Below are 16,544 nucleotides of genomic sequence, written 5' to 3'. Positions count from 1 at the left end.
CCAGTTTGTGAAGAGACAGTCATAGGAGAATGGAAAGTGCTCATTTACCTAGTGTGGCCCTATGGCTTTCTTTTGAAATTATTATACAGTAGTTGTAGCAAATCACAAAAGAAGTTACATTGCCCTGAGTAGTGACACTAACACTACAAATAAATGGGGGTCATTCCTGAATGAACCTACTCTAAATACTGGGTAGAAGCGAAATAAACAGCTTGGGTCCTTTAAAACACACACACACACACACACACACACACACTATTTTGGCCTGATTAGGAGCACTTGGCTGACGACCCTACTTTTATTGAATTTGCCAGTGGATTTGTTGAAAATGTCAGCATCGTGGAACATGGCAACAACTGCTCCATTTGTGTATGTGTGTGTTTGCTGAAGGGTGTGTAAATTGTAGCAGCTGGACTGCTTGCAGCTGGACTGGGGATTGCATTCTTTGCCGATCAGGGTGTGTGCTTATAACTGGAGAAGGGGGATTCCTATTGGAAAAGTGGAAACTGGCAAAACAGTCAGTCCTACCTAGAACAGAAAGTTAAAGAAAAATGAGCACAAGCACAAAGGAGAGCTGATGCGTCTTCCTGCAATGCTCCAAGACTTCTAAAAAAGTTAATGCTTAACTGCAGACGTATGGCTACAATACCCTTGGGACAACATGCAGCAGCAGCCCTTCTGCCTCCACCTGCAATTCTTAGCTGCTTCAGCTCTTGCTTGGAGTTCCTTCTTGAGCTTTGGTCCTGGGGCAGCTGAACTAGGTAAGGATCCTGAGCTTTTAACACTTGGTCCTTTCTGGGGTGTGGGGAAGGCTGGTGGTAGGCTCAAAGAGGAATGAACTGGGAAGGATGAAGAGTTTGTCTATTGTGTGGGATTTACACTCAAACTCAGAAATTATGCAAAACAACAACAGCACATTTCTAGATCCCAAGTAAGTTGGAAGTAGAGTTAAATTTAATACTGTAGATTCTGAGGAATGCATGTCATCCGCTCACCACTGTAACTTCGTTCTGATGCTTTTTACATAAGCATCAGTCCTGCTCGTTTCAGTGGAATTTTCTTCCAAGAGTTGTTAGGCTTGAAGTATTAGTATATCTTGTTATTTCTCTTTGAAAGCATATAAATGAAACAAAACAGAAATCTTTGAGATATGCTTGTTAGAGGTGGGGTGGGGAGTTAAATACAGGAAAGTACTTAAATTGAGTAAATAAAAACCCCTTTAAAACAGGCCCTGTAAGAAGAAATGTTTTGGCTCTTTTTTTAAAAAAATGTAGTTGTCTTAATGGCTCACTTAGCAACATAAAATTTCAAGACAGGAAAGTAATTTTTGTGGTTTTGGTGGTAGCATTCATAAATGAAATGCCTAATTATCCAATAACTGGATACAGATTTTAAATGCACAGAAAAGATGCTGCTGTTTAGAAGTATTGATATAATGGGCAGACAACAAAACAGAGTAGAATGCATAAGCTAACCATGATACTTTGAGAGCATCTGTTTAACTGGTTGCATACTGCAAGGACAGCCAGAAGGTGAAAAAACACTTCCAATCATAGAGAGGGCATGGCATTTAAAAAGGTCATATTGCTGGAGGTCACATGTATGTGCTTGCAGGCAATTCACACGTGCATCATTAGCTGGATGGATCATTGTGCACACATAATTCTTTACCGTTATTCAGCTGCCAGTGCTGTGCATGTATTAACCTGATAGTTAAAGGCCCTTAGCACAGAGCAGGTGTTCAGGGATGGGAGTAGAGAGGACTCTGTGCAGTCTTCCATCTCTGCAAAGCAGCTGATCGGTGAAATCGAAGCATAAAAGGCTATGTGTGCCCACAGTTGGAATGGGGTACGCTAAGCAAATCTCCTTATTGCCGAATATATACTGCAGTATTTCAGAAAATAAGTTGCAAGCGCTGGACCTTCTGTTGATTTCAAAAGTGATCAATGGACAGCATTTATTTGGCATATACTGTATAGAGAAAGAGCTATCTAAAACATCCTTCATTTGAATTTCAAAGGGTCACCCAGGAAGGTTTCCAGGGCTAAAAACAAGGCAAGCCACCTTATCTTCTTGATCTTCAAACAGTGTCTCTAATTTCTAAACCCCTTTGAAGGGTTGCCAGAGTATAAGTGGCTACTTATCTGATAGGAAAGACTTTGCACCAAGGGGAAATGACTTTTTAATTCCTGGAGGCAACTGATTTCCGTTTCAGGGGTTATAGCCAATGAAAGTAATATTTATAGACACTGGGACAGATGCAAATGATGGGAGAGGTGAGCATTATGAAAGAGTTATGAAACTGGTGATTGCCTTCCTTTTTTTCATTTCTTGCTGAGTATTCCACTCAAATGAAATTGCTTGGAAGGAGTTTGCATTGTGACAGATTGCGCTGTGACATTACGATGATATTAACAAAACCATATGCTGTTTGCTTTTATATTCTGGCGATAACAAATCTGCTAATTCCACTGTGGATAGGGGAAAAGCAACCAAGTAGCTGTCTGCAGATGCCTCATTAAGGAGAAGAGAAAAATCTTAAGGAGTAGGAAATAACATTTTCTTTGTGATTTTCTCCATCAACATTTACAAGGCAAGGACTGAGTAATGATTAATGAAACTCTCATTATTTTCGCACTTTCATGTTTCCTTGTGCAAGAAGAAACATGAAAGGGTTACCAGCAGTTGCTGCTTTCTGTAGTTATTACTTGAATTAAGCACTATGCACAACACAATAATAAAAGGTACTGGTGATTTTTATGTGTAGGTTAGAGATGTGACTCTAGGCAGAACCAAAGTACACTGAACCAAGCATGCAGGTCACTGTGCGCATGCACACATGCACACCCACCATAAATGCCTTTGGGCCACTTCTGACTGCTGAGCCACAAGTAAGCAATTAACAGGAGAATGTAGGATCAGTGTCTGTCTTCCCCTCATTCTGAATTTCCCTTCCTTTCTTACCAGCTCTAAGGGAAAAACTATATCTTATGTTAATCACATGGTTTGCCACTAAGTGCAAAATTTCCTCACTCAATAGCCATTTTGGAGGCCCTAGTCAGGATAATGACCCTGGAAAGGAGCAGGGGAGAGATTTAGTCCATTACCCCTCTCACACCTGTTATTTGCAAGGTAGCAAAGCTCCTTGGCTTTAGCCTCCTTCCAAATAGCATGGTCCAGTCTAAATAACAACAGGGACAAAGGATGGGAAAAAAAACCATTTCCCATGTCAGACTCCTAATACTAATCTTGCCCCCCCCCCCAATGCTGGCTACAAGTGAAAGAAAAAATATGATTAACATAACATGCAATTTGGGGGTAGGTTGCCTTGTAATTAAGCATAATATTAGTGTTGGTGAATGCTGCCAACAGATTTCTCCTAAATTCAAAGTGAGTTTGGAAATTCCTCCTCAGACAAGAGTGGAGAAATTTCTGGGTATTTTGTGTGACATGACTGGGGTGGGCGGAAGTATTCCAGTCCCCTGCAATAAACAGATACACAACAGATAAATGACATAAAGATAATGTTTTGACCATTTAATTCAATGGCAGGAGTATATTTGTGTAAAGACAAAAGCCACTATCCCCGCTTTCAGTGTCTCTCCCTTCTTGGTGTGCTCAAACTTATCCTTCTTCCATTCTTCAGCTCATGTGAGGGAGATAAAGGATGCAGAGCCCTCAAATATTCTACAGTACATACAGTGAAGCTACTTTACTCAAACCTCTGCCATTGTTTAGAACTGCCATTTTCCTCTCAGTCTCACCCCCTTTTCCCTGCCAATGCCACGGCAGTTGTTCAACCTGCCTTCATTTTTGCTGCCCTGTCCCAACCTGACTTCATGTAAATCCAGGATTGTGATGTGACACTACAAATCTTCCAATAGGTGTTGCTTGATGACATTCTTACATTTTTATTATAAAGAGGCTAATATACAAATGGAAAGCTGATAGCTCCATTACTGTATGACCACACTGCTGTTCAGGATACTCTCATTTAAAAGATCTTCAGGCTATATGTTGTGCAAATAACTTGAAGCTAAATACTAGAAACACGCCCATTTCCTTCTTCAAATTTTAAAAACTAAACTGTACAATTAAATCAGTATTTTCTTGTTTTCTGATCTTTCAATAGTTTCTGTTTTGGTTGAATGTTGTAAAACCTAATATATATATATATTGGATTTAAATGTGGCTTCTTCTTTTAATAGGAATTCAGTGGCATTCTTTTTCTCATTTTTTTTTAAAGAAAGATAGGAAACCATATGATATTGTTAACCTTAATAACAACATATCTTTATATTCTTTCCAAAACTGTATTTTCATATCTTTGTGAGATGATTGGAACCAGGAAGATGTCCTGAAAGACAGATGCACCTTTTGGATTCCTCAGTGGAAGTTGTAATTTTAAGAAGCAGTACCGGTTTAAAATGTATTGTTGCATTGTTTGTTGAACCTTGCCAACTGATTCAGGCTGCATACCACTACTGATAATGGAACAGCTTTCATAATAGGATTATATACCCTTGGTGGGTTTCTGAAATATAGGCCTGCAGCAAGGTTTCTCTTAGTTGAAGAAGAGAGGGGAATCAGAGGATGTCGGATTCTACTCACAGCAGGGCTGAGGAACCTCAGGCCAGAGGCTGGACGTTGCTCTGCAGGCTTCCCTATCTGGCCAGTGTTAATCTCCCCAAGCCACACCTCTCACCATGCCCTTCGTTTGCCTGGCTGGAAGGTGTTCTTGAACACAATGTATTTACTTGCCTGGGTGGTGATAATGGTGTGTGTTTTTTGTGAATGAATAAAACATCTGAATTTTCCATGGCTGAATTGTATGAAGAGTCACATGCGTTGCTGTACCCACTTTTGCTTCTGTTGCCACCCACCACTATTATCTGGCCCTGAGAGGGTTTCCCAGCAGGAAATGTGGCCTCCAGCTGAAAAAGGTTCCCCACTCAAGCATGGGCAACTTTTATAGGCAGCGGTGGTGAGAGCTGGTCTTTTGCAAACCTAACTCCAAAGCTTTATTGCATGCACAGAGCTACTACTTTGGTTTCTGCCCACAATGCTCCTTGACAGAATTGTCAATGAGCCACCAGCAGCCTCTTGTCTGCTCAATATTGATGAATTCATTACATGATTAAAAAGCATATAATTCTAAGCAACGAACAAATGCACGTTCTATTCTGAAAGGAGTTACACATACCGAGCTCTCATGTATGATTTAGTTGGAATTCCTGCATCACAGGGGATTGGACTAGATGACCCTCAGGGTAGCTTCCAACTTATAGTTCTATGATTCTATTTGATTTTGTTTAAGGTAAACCTATTTCTGACGCATAGCTCTTTGACTAGTCCAACTTCCATTACTTTGATTGCTCTGTGACATCTTCTGAGAATCATGGGGGGAATAGTCCTAAAATGGGAGAAACAGAATGGATTGCCTAATATAATATCAACAGAATTGTAGGAAAGTGTATGACTTTTCTTGCTGTTTTTATGTTTATTCATTGATTGGCAGGTAAGTATATTCTACTCCCTTGTTAGGTACAAAGGGCAGCTTCTCTGGATTGGACAGCAAATTATCTGTAGGCTTCACTGATATGATGCATCTTACATGGTGGCAGGTGCATTTATATCATGATAGCCTCTTGACAGCTTCATTTGTTGGCAATTCCAATGTATGATCCCTTAGGTAATGTTAACATCTCATCAGTTCAGTGACTCTCAAAATCCTACTGTTCTTCTCATGATGTAGCAAACACTCACAACTTTGTTAGGACATTTTTAAAAGTCCTACAAAATTTGGAATACATAGTGTCACTGCTTATAGATCAAAGTGCAATGTTTATTCTGAAATGGTGGCATCTTCCCAGTTTTGTGTGCTGTACCATATTTGCAGTGATCTGTCAAAACACTATTTTAATTGGCTGTTTCCCAAAGACAATGGGTGAAAGGAAGAGGGGGCAGAAAGAGTACAGTTGGTACTTGCCTGAATGGTAGATTTAGGGGGCGTTCGCTGGGCTATCAGGTTGAGCTTGAGGTTCAGCCTTGATGACAAGACGGTAGGAAAAAACTCTTCAGGGACATGAGATAAAAAAGGGATGAGATAAAAAGCTACCATTTCAGATTTAAACTTAGTTTTGATCATTCAACAAGGGTACAGACTATTGAGAAAATTGGATGACATAGGTAAAAAAGTTGGATCATTTGTTATGGAATGACCCAGTACTAAGGAGGAAGAACGTGCTTTAAGCCTCCAACTTGTAGTGTGTTGTGAATGTAGTTGGGGTGCCCAAGTGGCAGCCCAATAGACAGACATCAAAGGGGCATTGGCAGAGAGCTGCTGAAGTAGCTGCCGGATTAATAGAACGACCTGTAATAGAAAGTGATGGGGAAGCTTCAAACCTCCATATACAATCACAATAGAAGCTATAAGCCACCTAGATAAGCTGGAGGAGCTAAGCATTTTGCCCAATGAAGTGGGATGAAAGGAAACAAATAAGAAGTCAGTTAATCTACACTCTTTAGTCCTGGCTAAGTACATCTCGAGTGCACACTTCACATCTAATGTGTGCCAGGCCTTTTTCAATGAGAACAGTTGGGACAAGACGTGAAGAGAATTGACTCTTGCTGAACATGGAATCTCAACAGAACTTTGGGCAGAAAGGAGAGGTCAGTTCTCAAAACCACCATGTTCTTATGGAAAATACAGATATGCTTTGCTACAGATAGAGCCCCCAACTCTGGCACTCTATGAGCAGATGTAACAGCAATTAGAAAGAGAATTTTAAAGGATGAGAGTTTAAGTGACATTTTGCCCAAGGGTTCAAAGAGAGGCTTCTGCAGAGTTGAGAAAATAGTTCCTAGGAAGGAAAACAGTGAGCTACCAAGTGGACACTCTAGGACTGCACCATGAGGAAAGCACTTCAGCACTTGAGAGTGAAAGATTAGATGATAGAGTTGCTGCCTGGTGGTTCAGTGTGTTGGGTCAAAGTCCTTTGCTGGGGCTTTTCTGTAGAAAGGCAAGTATGTCAGGAACTGTCAGCTTGCACACTGACATAGCTCTGCCTGAGGTGAGGACCACTTCAGAAGTTTTCCAGCTGGCCCGGTATAGACATTGTGTGGAAGGAATGCAGAATGGTTGTAATTACTGGTTGAGAGAGGTGCAGTCTCTTCAGACAACTCCATTCAAAATCCTCGCAGTCAGACAAAGCCAACATGGATCTGAGTGAATGAGAGGGCCTTGGGAGAGCATGTCCTGGCAAAGCGGCAGTTGCTGGGTGTGTGTGATGTTGCCAGGATAAAAGCTTCCACATCCATGCCCGGCCAGAAGGAGCAATCAGCACCACCTGGGCCTTCTATTCCCATATCTTATGCAGCACTTCCTGGAGAACAGATGTGGGTGGACATGTGTAATGGAGACCAGGAAGTCAAGGGCACATGAGGGCACCCCAAAAATTCTGCCTGAGAGATTATGCCTATCTATATCCCACATATATATTTGTGTGTGTGTGTGTGTGTATTCTGAGAGCACACGATCGGACTGGGATATGTGAATATTGTGTCTTCAGACATCAGCTGCTTATATAAACAAACCTCTCATATACTGATTTAAATAGTTTTATTGTGGGCTGGGAGGGGATTCTTTGCAAGCTTAAATTATGCCTATCCATATCCCATCACAATATCCATTGTCAATTAGCATATCTTGCTCTTGTTTACTTATTACTCTCATTTGCATGAGCATGTGGGCACTTCAGTTCATTAACACTTCAAACAATAGTACAGTATTAATCTTCTTTGTTTCAAAGCACCTCTACTCTCCCTGCCTGAGGGCTGAACTTGCACAGAGAATGTTCAACATCTCCTTAAATAACCACAATGTCAGTTTCCCAGAGGGGAAGGTGGGACAAAGAAGAAACTCCTCCAAACTTTCGAATATATATGAGAAAGAATATGGCTGTAGAGTGGTGGCGGTGGTGTTTTTAACAAACCCTAAATGTTAATTTTTTAAAAAAACACCAACACATTTTGTGCCCCAGGGAGGTCAGTGGAGACTTCTTGTTTATTTCAGTGGCATCTGGCGATTGTTCTCAGTTCAAAGTTAAGCCTGGAATTGTGGGGAGACTTCCGTTGCCACCCTCAAGCCTTGTCTTTGACTTACATATCTGCAACTGTCTATTTGTGTTGGGGGGGGGGACAATCAGGAGGATATAACACATGGACACGAATGACACTTCTTTTAACAGTTCTCCAAATGGCTTTTTGAACTTGGGAGCTTTTAAGGAGTATGGGTTGTGTGCCCCCACTCCCCAGTGTTTTCTGTGATGGAACTAGGGCAGAAGGTCAAAAATTGTATCCTTGAAACAAATTTTGAATCCTTAAAACCCAGTTCCAGGCATTCTGCCAGTAGAATGCCAGCTCATGCAGCCAAGCCTTTAGGTACTTTCGAAGTAGCTAATCTTAGAGAGAAAGGGGACATTTCTCTTCCCTAACTATAATTCAGCCCCAAAGCCAAACCTATTGATATTCTGGATCACATTAGTCATGACAAATCATCACTGTAAAAACATTGTTTCATTGCCCCTGAGGTACTGAGAGATAATTTAACTATGTATTTTCATGACTTAATTCATAATATTTGTAATAGGGTTGAGAAAGGATGAGCCTCTGTTTCTCCTTTCTTTTTCTGGATGTCTCCTTGTGTCCGTAATGGAGCTAGTCACTCCAGCTGAGGGCTGTGTGAAGACTGTGATGTTAAGCACAACAGAAGTAATGCATGCTTGGGCCACCTTACTGATTTCAACGAAAGGGGCAGCTGTACATTCACAAATTAATGCTGAAGAAGGGCTGTCCCTGATACTGAAATGAATGTCAAAGCACATGCATGTATCAGATCCCCATTGCCACAAAGAAAGAGCTGTACTTCAGTAGTAGAACATCATGCAATGCCTACAAAAGTTGCCGGGTTCAGTACACCACAACTTCCAAGTCAGACTGAGAGACACCACTCTCTGAAAACCTGCTGAACCACAGCCAGTCAGTGTAGACCATCTAAGCTGAAAGGACCATCGGTCTGTCTTTCTATGTTGCTGAGTCTCTGGATCAGCATGAATGGGTACAGCCTGCACAACTTATATATTGTTATTATTATATATTTCATTTATCAGTTGCTTTTTACAGTAAAAAAATATATGTGACTTGACAACACAACCAGAGAAAAATTTAAAACTCTGACAATACAAAATCCATAAAATGTTCAGACGACAGCACATTATTAAGGACTAAGTCCTACCTGCTTTATCACACTACAATAATCTTACTTTGTTATTATTATCTTAAAATCCCACCATTTGCCCAAGGTGCTGAAGGCAGCAGATGCAATTCTCCCCATTTTATCCTCCCAACAACCCTGTGAGTTAGGGTAGGCTGAGAGACTATGACTGGCCCAAGATCGCCCAGTGAGATTTGTGGCTGAGTTGCTCTCCTAGTACTTACGTGCATGCACACGAAAGCTTATACCCAGAACAAACTTAGTCGGTCTCTAAGATGCTACTGGACTATTTTTTTATTTCGACTGTGTCAGACCAACACGGCTACCTACCTGAACCTAACCACTACAGTACACCACAATGGCTCTACCAAGACATACCAAGCCAAATGCCATTTCAGAGCATTGTGTGATAGCCAATCAAGCTCAATGGATTTCCTACTTTGGCCACTTGCCTGGAACTACACAAAGAGGTGGGTTGTTAGTCACTGGACAAGGTACAACTTCCCCTCCCCAATGCTTGGCAGTGATAGACTTGGTGGATCACAAGCTCTGCAGGTGTAGTACATATATATGCAGGGGAAGAGCTTGCCCTGTGTTCTTCAAGTGTATCAATATGCATGTTTAGTTACTTTTTTCCCCACATTGTCTAATTCATTTTTTACCAACTTGTATAAAAATGTTGTTTTTAATAAACCCAGCAGGAAGAAATCAGGAATACACTTGGGGTAAATATAATATATCATTCCATAATTTATACTGTATTCAAGTGCTCAGTGTTTTCTCAGGAAACGTTTAAGCCTTCCCTAGTTGCCCCAGCTAGAAAATGAAAATTCACAGATTGAAATTTATTCAACAGCAGATGTTCTAATAATTATTGTTGAATCAAAAAGTGCTAAATAGTTCCCCATTTCCTTGGGCAAAAATCTCAAATCATTATACCAATTTAACAGCATGATGTAATGAGTCTGAGATGCAACACCCCAAAGCACCTAATTTCAGTGCTTTTCCATTCATCTCCTATAATACTGTTTTCAGTAATAAGTAATTCTTTCCTGTCCATAGAATTTGATTCTGAAAGGCGCAGGGCCACCTGCCTTGCTTATGGTGGAGAAACTGAAATCTGTAGTTGGAATTAAATACAATACAATAATGTCACCTAGAAATGAAACCTATTCACACCACATGTTGTGTGCGATGGAGCACTTGGAAAGGGGAAAGGGATTTGGCCAATTTGGTGGCAGTCTGCATCAATAGCAGTAGAGTCATAGTGCGTAACCTTGGATTTTAAATCATGTTGAGAATTTAAAATGAAAATCAGAAAGGCACTAATGGCACCAAAACCACGAGCTGCATAGGAAGCTGCCTTATACCAACCAATAGCTCAGTATTGTCTACACTGAATGACAAGGATTCTCCAGGGGTTCAGACAGCGATCTCTCCATCCCCACCTGGAGATGACAAGGGATCTTTTCCCTGCAAATCAGATACTCCACCACTGAGCTGTAGTCTGTCTCCAAACATCCTCCTCTAAAGAGAAGGTCCCTTTCTGTCCATGGATAGGACTCTGTTCCTGTGGAGGCTCTCACCCCACTAACTGGATGCTCCTGCAGGTGGAAGATAGAGAAGTGATTTTCACATATCTTCTTTCCTGTATAATCCTATGTACAAACCTCCCCTCCCGCCACCCGGCATCATGGAGGCTGTTTGATCCCTCAACATCAGGTTTTTTGGGGTATGGGGGATGCTCAATCTGCTGGCTTCCTCTGTCATCTAGGACTTAATTTACTGCTGAGAATTCCTCTTCCACCAATGGTGTAGGTGCCATTGGAATGGTTGGGTGAAAGACAGGGAGGCCAACAGTAGGGGAACTGGAGCTAATGATTGGCAAAGACACCTAATTCTAGTTTTGTCCCTATCCTCCTTGCTGAGTTTTACAATGGCAACACTGAAACTAAGAAAGAGGAAGCCAACAGCTGGTGTCACTCCCTAAACTGGTTTGTAAGTAAGAAGGCAGGAGTTGGTTGGGCAATTCCTTGTTTGACCTAATGGTCGAACCTCCACTAACCGCTTGTCCATTCATAGCAGCAGACTGAAAATAGGTAAAGTTCTCTATTAATTCTCTTCTTGTTCTCTCATCTCACTCACTTCAATTTTCCTCAGAATGCTCCATTATCTAGACCAAGTGTCCTAAATTACCTATACTCCTATAAATCTGGCAACTTGTGCTAGTTTCTGGGCCAGCTATACTAGACTGACAACAACTTGTCTTCTGGTGGGAATGGAATCAGGAGTTGCTAAGGGAGTAAGTCTCCCTAACACCAGACTAAATTCTTCGGTCATCCCTTGTACTTTATTCCTCAAACATGAAAAATAGGTTCAGGTGTATGCGCTGAACAAGTGGGGTAACCATTGCTTGATGGTACAGTCATAGTCTGTATCTTTTTAAGTTGTAATTTCTTTTGATGGTGAACACAGAGACAGACCTATTTTTATTCTTTCTCCATTATTAAAATATATTTGAAGTGTTTGGTTGAAGTCTCCTTTTTGACTTGACTGAATTATCAAATTACCCTATTACTATCTGATTTATTTTAATAAAATGGATATGTGAAATTAATTTGCCATGTATTATAGGAAGCAAAGGCCCTGGCTTAAGGTCTATTACATAAAAATTCAATTTAATTCAAAAACTTCCCTGAATTATTAAAACATCCACTTTCTGTCCAATGACAACTAAGATATTTTGGCTTTTAAAAAATGTTGTGGAGCTACCTTTAATCACCACAATATCCCCATTAGCAGACAAATACCTACTTCTGCCAGTTTTCAAGACCCATTTGATGTTGAGACATGTGGCATCCATTTCACCAATTGAGGAAAACAATAAATTTCTGGTAGAAGGTTAAAAATGTAAATCAGACTTCTGCAAACTGACTTACTCCCCAATGTCAGTGATTCAGTATCCTCATCATTACCCTAAAATATATTAATCTTAAACAATATATGTAGCTCCACTGAATCCAATGATATAGTATTTCTGTAGTATGTCACCCTATGGAAGCTGACAGTCTTCTTAGGCATTAAGAGCACTCATCTGCAAATAAGTCCCACTAATAAGATTGCTGCATAATAACACATAGTATTACACTGTAATTCTGCTAAAACAACAAATAAACCACATTGTTACTTTCAGCCAAAAACTTTTACCTCACCCTGAATATTTAGAATGCTGGTCAAAGGGGAAGCAAATCTCTATTTTTCTTCTGTTTTCAAGAATTACCATTTATTTGGGAGAAAATCTAAAAGCGTAAAGAGTAATAATTTGAATGATTGCAAATGAACATATTTTTTAGCCAGTTGTTCATGCTGTGCAGTCATTTTCACTGCACAGACTAATATTGCCAGTCTTGTGTAATTTAGACCCTCTCTCTCTCACACACACACACCAGAGACAAATCTATAATATGGCTCATATATCAAGATTAATAAAAATGACAAGAATAAGTTATTTGTCAACTAATGTCAATTCCTTGGCTTTTTGTTATAGCTTCTGTTGAACAAAATATATTGCACTTGAACTCTGCATTCATTCGTGACAATGAAAGCTACCACAGAGTTGTTTTAATTATGTGCTGTTGTTTTTAAAGGAAGCCTAACATTTATTTATTTATTTGAGGAAAACATACCCTCAATTTCAAGCTTTCTCTATAATTTATATAACTCTGAAGTGATCCATCATTTGTTCATTGGACTACATTTCTCTTAAGAAACATAATACATAAATAAATAACACTACCACTCTGACACTGCAAAACAGGGCGAGCGAGGGGGGAAAGTTATATCCAAGACTGACACAAGCCTGTCTGGTTAAGATCACTGAAGGTGGGAGGGGAAGCTATGGCTCAATGGTAGAGCATCTGCTTTGCATGCAGAAGATCCCAGGTTCAGTCCCCAGGTAGGGCTGCACAGCCATTGCTAGTCAATGTACTCAGCATTGGTTGCAAGGAAAAAATAGGTATAAAAGGAGAATTCCTGTCAAGATCCAAGTTTGGGGCAATTACTCTTAGGTGAGGCAACCCAAGCAGAGATTTAAAATAACAAAATAGGCAGCCAGATGAACCAATGATCTGATTTAGACCACAGAAAGCTACTTTATACTATATTCCCATGCTGAAAGATTATGTGCACACATTTTTTGTTTTGTTCTGTTTAGTAAGGCCTTTGGCATGAATGTTAGTTAGTTCTTCTCTCTCTCTCTCTCTCTCTCTCTCTCTCTCTCTCTCTCTCTGTGATCTTTTGTGATTTTAAATTTTGTGGTTCAGCTCTGAAGTAGGAAAAAATTGAATACTTTAAAAATAGAATGGTTATGCACTTGTAGTTACACAGCATGCTGATAAGTTTCCAATTTTGGCCACAGAATTTAAGGAAAGCTGTACATGGAGTGAGTCAGCTTTCTTTTGGATGTAGTAGCAATCAAGTCTGAAGAATATCCTCGATACTTGAGCAGAGGAGACTAAACCCTAGTTCTGGGGATCTTACCTGGCTTCCCCAAACCCCACTGATTCTGGCTGTGGTGGCAAAATTATAGTTATAAGGATGATGTAGGTAGAGCACTGTGCTCAGGCAGAGCCTTGCCTACTAATGTGGATGCTATTTGCATTTCCCAAATCATCAAAATGATCATTTTATGCATGGAGGGGGCCCACAACCTACCTCCCCAGATAAGTCAGCTGATAAGGTAGGACTCTGTGTCTGTGTTTTAGGATTTCATTGTTAGTCCTGCTTAGAGTAGACCCATTGACAGCAATGGAACTTCAGTCAGTCTTGACTAATCTGAGTCCTATGGATTACAACAGATCTACTCTAAGCACAAGTGTGTCTGGATGCAACTCTGAAAAAACTATTTGCAAATAATAAATATCTACAGTACACTTGGGAATACAACAGAATAAAACAGAGCACTGTGAGTCCGCATTCACAATGACCTCTACAGAACTGCAGAGAAGCAACTATAAATCCAGTTTAATTTATTCACAGAAAGGGTCTACAAATCAGACATTTTAAAGTTACTAGGATATTTATTGTCAGATGGCTAGGGAACATGAACAAATATGCTAAGAACAGTCCACTTACTCATGTTAATATGGCAAAATAGGTAATAATGGTTAGGAAGATGCAGTATATAATGCAAGTACATAGAGTGCATTCAATGGTAACTAAACTTAGGAGAGAGAAAATGAAGTTCTGTATATTGATTTGGCCTGAGCAGCCAAGACAGCCAAATCCCAACCAGTGAACTTCCATGTATAGAAAGCTCTTCCTGAGAGGGGAAACCTTCACTGTTTGTGCCAAGTGGTGTTTTGGGATGGTCACCAATATCCCTCATTTAATCCTACTCCTTATCCCTCACTGATCTACCAAGCCAAATGCAGTTTCACATCATTGTTGTTTAGAGGAGAGAATTTCAGCAGGTGCAGCTTGTCATGCAGGCTGAAATTTTCTGTTCTGGAACTCTGTTGTCTTTTTTCCATCATGCCACCCAACTAGCTAGCAAGGCAGGGCATTTCCTGGATCTTGTAGCATGGGAAGAATTGGGAAAGCAATCTTAGGTAAATTTTTCTGCCTTTCTTCATAGAAAGACAGAGAAATTTACCTCAAGATTAAAGTAATACATTCTTAAACTAGCTCAGCTGGGCATCTTCCCTTTCCCCTTTCATTCATCTTCCAGGATGAAATTATTTATGCACTTTCTCTTTTCTTTACAGGAGCAATGATTGAATTAAAATGAGCAAGACAAGACACAATAGCCTCGCATTGTTTGACAGGAGCTAATAAGGACAGGAAGCAAATTAAATGCACAGTAAGATTATTAGGAAAGGTTTAAAATGGCAGGTCCAGTTAAGGAAGTTGCCCCCACAGCTATTACAGCTTTATTAATGCATTAAATGCAACAAATAAATATAGTCACAAGTGGCTTCTTTTGAAGCAACTGTGACTTAGGTGAAAAGGGCACTCTGACCTTTGGAGCCTCTTGGACTGAGGTAGTGCAAATGTTAGATGTATTTACCATTGCCGCTTCTCCATTTATGAGTGCCCCTTGCTTTAAACACATTAGAACTGTAATCAAGCATAATATTTGCTCCCAGAGCCTTCAAGCAATCAAATGTAAAATAATGCTGGGTGATTACAGAAAGCAATTTCCACGCCTTGTATAGAGCTTGAGTTTCCCAGGGTGGCGATTAGCATGGTGGATGTGTATAATGGGCCAATGTATACTACTAAAAGAAAAATTTCTTCAAGCAGCAGTCTTGGCAGATTAATTCTGGGAAGAAGAGGAAGAAGGAAAAACCCACACACCGAGAAACAGTGTTAAGAATGTCTAGATACTTGATATTTCTGATGATCTCACTTTCTTGCTAGCCATTTGATTCTTAGTGAAATCTTCCAGAGATAGGCAGCCAGATGTACACAGGCCTGTTTCCCAGCTGATAAAAGTTAGCAGAACTATGATTGAATTGTTACACAAGCTTGCCCTTCTTGCACAGCATTCCAGAGATTTCATTTCTCCGCCACCTCCCTGAAGAGTAAAAAGTGATGTCATAGCTGAAGATCAGAAACAGATCACAAAAGGGATGTTCCTGATGCTTAACTTTCTCCAGAAAAAAGGCATACACACATATACATACCTAGATCCTTTATTATCTTTTAGTAGGCATTTCGATAATGCAGTTGGTGTAAGGGCCCATTGAATTGCTCATTATATCTTAAAGGGTGATTTACACATAATTTTGCAACCACACACAAGGTTATAATCACAAAATGACAACGGCCACCCAGGACATTGTAAATAACTTACACTCCATCAAATTGCTTCATCTTTCTGAGGGGTGCGTGGATTTCGGCCCGGTGAGACCAAATTCTCTTCTACTCTAGGGCAGTTTTGTTTCATATATGACCAGCTGCAAAAGTGTTCCTTTCAAAGGGGTGGACTGGATATGTATGCCTCTCTAAAATGCACCTCAGAGAACACATAAGCTTCCATGCCAACTCCTGAACAAATGAAGTCTCTTCCTTAAAAACACTGAGCAAATCTGGAGGGCCCTTTACAAAATCAGGAATCATTGTGGAGGTCCCAACTTGCATACCTTTTGATGTGTAGGGAGGAGGGTATGCACACTTGGCCATCATGTGACAGCTGCTAGCACTAACTGAGCTAAGGCTTGATGAATTGCCTTTGTGCACCAGTAGAAAGTAATAGGGGAAAACTCCA

General features: G+C 40.3%; 1 protein-coding gene across 1 annotated transcript in view; it reads left to right on the top strand.

Moving 5' to 3' along the window:
* Positions 1 to 537: 537 nt before the first annotated feature.
* Positions 538 to 16,544, top strand: part of LOC310701736 (von Willebrand factor D and EGF domain-containing protein-like) — a 202,255-nt gene continuing 186,248 nt past the window's right edge. The window contains exon 1 of the mRNA XM_083493050.1: positions 538 to 761. Within this exon, the coding sequence (XP_083349176.1) occupies positions 662 to 761 (100 nt within the window). The 5' untranslated portion in view covers positions 538 to 661. The remainder of the gene's footprint in view (positions 762 to 16,544) is intronic.

Source organism: Podarcis liolepis, assembly GCF_965112155.1.
Source record: "Podarcis liolepis genome assembly, chromosome: 1".
Lineage (NCBI taxonomy): Eukaryota > Metazoa > Chordata > Lepidosauria > Squamata > Lacertidae > Podarcis > Podarcis liolepis.
Note: the sequence above shows the minus strand (reverse complement) of the source record. Positions and strands in the feature narration are given on the sequence as shown.